This window comes from Eimeria acervulina, genomic scaffold (assembly GCF_000499425.1).
Source record: "Eimeria acervulina Houghton genomic scaffold, Eah_scaff413, whole genome shotgun sequence".
Classification (NCBI taxonomy): Eukaryota; Apicomplexa; class Conoidasida; order Eucoccidiorida; family Eimeriidae; genus Eimeria; species Eimeria acervulina.
This window is the reverse complement of record NW_013549822.1, coordinates 24,859-27,226: the sequence shown is the minus strand read 5'-3', so window position 1 is coordinate 27,226 and position 2,368 is coordinate 24,859. Positions and strand designations below refer to the sequence as shown.

Genomic DNA, 2,368 nt, shown 5'->3' with positions numbered 1-2,368 from the left:
AAAAATAGAAATATAATAATAATTATCATAATTATAATAATAATATTATTATTATTATTGTTTTTATTTATAATATAATAATAATAACAAACATGATAATAATAAATAGCATAATAATAATAATAAAGTAATAATAATAAACACAAACATACTAATAATTCAAATAATAACAATACTAATATTATTATTATTATTATTAATATTTATTATTATTATTATTATTATTATTATTATTATTATTAAAGATATTATTAAAGATATTATTAAGAATATTATTAAAAATATTATATTAATTAAAGTCTTACTTCTCCGGGCAGTTCGTGAGTAAGATAGAGGGAGGGTTTAGCGGTTTTGTCAGACCTCCAAATCTGTAAGTGCGAATTAAAGCCGACGGCAATTAAATTTGAGTCAGAAATATCAAACGACGAAACAAAACCGCCGAAAGATGCAAATGAATGCATGCACTCGTAGCGGCGTAAGTCAAACAGCTTCCATACACCATCTACACCTGTATATATACACACAAACCCTAAACCCTAAACCCTAAACCCTAAACCCTAAATAATAAATCATAAATCATAAATCATCAATCATATATAGTATATAATAAATCACTAATAATATACTCTAAACCATCCATACACCTTCAATTCTAATACTTCACCGTTAGCCACTCATCTCTAAACCCTAAACCCTAAACCCTAAACCACAAACCCTAAACCACAAACCCTAAACCCTAAACCACAAACCCTTGAAGCGACGTACCTCCAGTAAGCATTATGTTTTCTTTGGCTGCAACAGCTGTGACTTTGCCGTGGTGGCAAAACATTTCTACTGCAGGCTGCAACTCACATAAACCCTAAACCCTAAACCACAAACCCTAAACCACAAACCCTAAACCCCAAACCCTAAACCCCAAACCCCAAACCCCAAACCCTAAAGCCCAAACCCTAAACCCCAAACCCCAAACCCCAAACCCTAAAGCCCAAACCCTAAACCCCAAACACCAAACCCTAGACCCCAAACCCCAAACCCTAAACCCTAGACCCCAAACCCTAAACCCTAAACCCTAAACCCTAAACCCTAGGCGGTCGACGAACTTTGCTGAGGTTTGGGGTCCACAAGGAGACTGTTCCTTTCGAGTGTCCGAGAGCGGCGACGCCTTTAAACTGATTTAAACACATTACGTCGCACGGGCCTCTCTTCGTGCGGTGCTTCGCAACCACCTGCCCTGTAGATATGTCGTAGTAACTGAAATAATAAACGCAAACCACAAACCCTAAACCCTAAACCCTAAACCCTAAACCCTAAATTCTAAAAGTATATATATATTGCGCTAGAGAGGGGAAAGACTTAGTCGAGAGGAAACGAAATTCATTAAAATATGCAGTGGTATACTAAACTCTAAACCCTAGACCTTCTCTTGCATCTTCAGAGACGGTGGCTAAGGAGCCCTTCTCCCTCAAACCCTAAACCCTAAACCCTAAACCCTAAACCCTAAACCCTAAACCCTAAACCCTAAACCCTTACCATAGATCTCCGAATTCGCCAGTGGAGACCATCAGGTAATGATAAGGGAGGAAGTCTAAGCAGTATGTTAGCTGCAACAAAGCAGAAAAAATAATGCATGCAATAAGTCTTCACTCTTTTGTTGTTGTTGTTGCTGCTGTTGCTGCTGCTGCTGCTGCTGCTGCTGTTGCTGCTGATGCTGCTGCTGCTACTGCTGCTGCTGCTACTGCTGCTGCTGCTGCTGCTACTGCTGCTGCTGCTGTTTCTGCTGCTGCTGCTGCTAGTATTTCTAAGTATTCCTGTCTACGTAGAGTCGTGTTGCTGCTGTTTTTCTTTTAGTTTTTTATTGCTGCAGTTTATTAATGCATTTATTTATTTGTCTATCTAATTGTTTGTTTCTTTATTTGTTTATTTGTATATTCAGTTATGTTTGCTTGTATTAACTAACTAAGTAGTTGCATAGCTAGCTATCCAGTAGTATAGGCAGCTAGCTAGCTCGTAGTGCAGCTATCTGGCTAGCTAGTAATATAGCTAACTAGCTAGCTAGCTAGTCGTACAGCTAACAGCTAGCTAGAAGTATAGCTATCTAGCTAGCTAGAAACATAGCTATCTAGCTAGTAGTTTAGCTAGCAAGCTAGCTAGCTAGCTAGCTAGCTAGCTAGCTGAGCCTCACCATGAGGTCTCTGAGGCAATGAATTTCAATGCCCTGGTGGTCGTAGATGTAGACGTATTTCTTCTGGGCTGCACGCCAAACCCTAAACCCTAAACCCTAAACCCTAAACCCTAAACCCTAAACCCTAAACCCTAAACCCTGTCCCCAGTTGTTTGTTTGGGAGGTGTATTTGGTGAATGCATGCAA

At 38.8% G+C, this 2,368-nt stretch overlaps 1 protein-coding gene across 1 annotated transcript in view; it reads right to left on the bottom strand.

Annotated features, from left to right (window-relative positions):
- Nucleotides 1-293: 293 nt before the first annotated feature.
- EAH_00037430 (WD domain, G-beta repeat-containing protein, putative) overlaps nt 294-2,368 on the bottom strand; it is a gene marked incomplete at both ends in the record, with an annotated part of 2,299 nt that continues 224 nt past the window's right edge. Inside the window, 5 exons of the mRNA XM_013395527.1 lie at nt 294-508; nt 766-841; nt 1,101-1,251; nt 1,531-1,601; nt 2,183-2,264. Coding sequence (XP_013250981.1) covers nt 294-508; nt 766-841; nt 1,101-1,251; nt 1,531-1,601; nt 2,183-2,264 — 595 coding nt within the window. The remainder of the gene's footprint in view (nt 509-765; nt 842-1,100; nt 1,252-1,530; nt 1,602-2,182; nt 2,265-2,368) is intronic.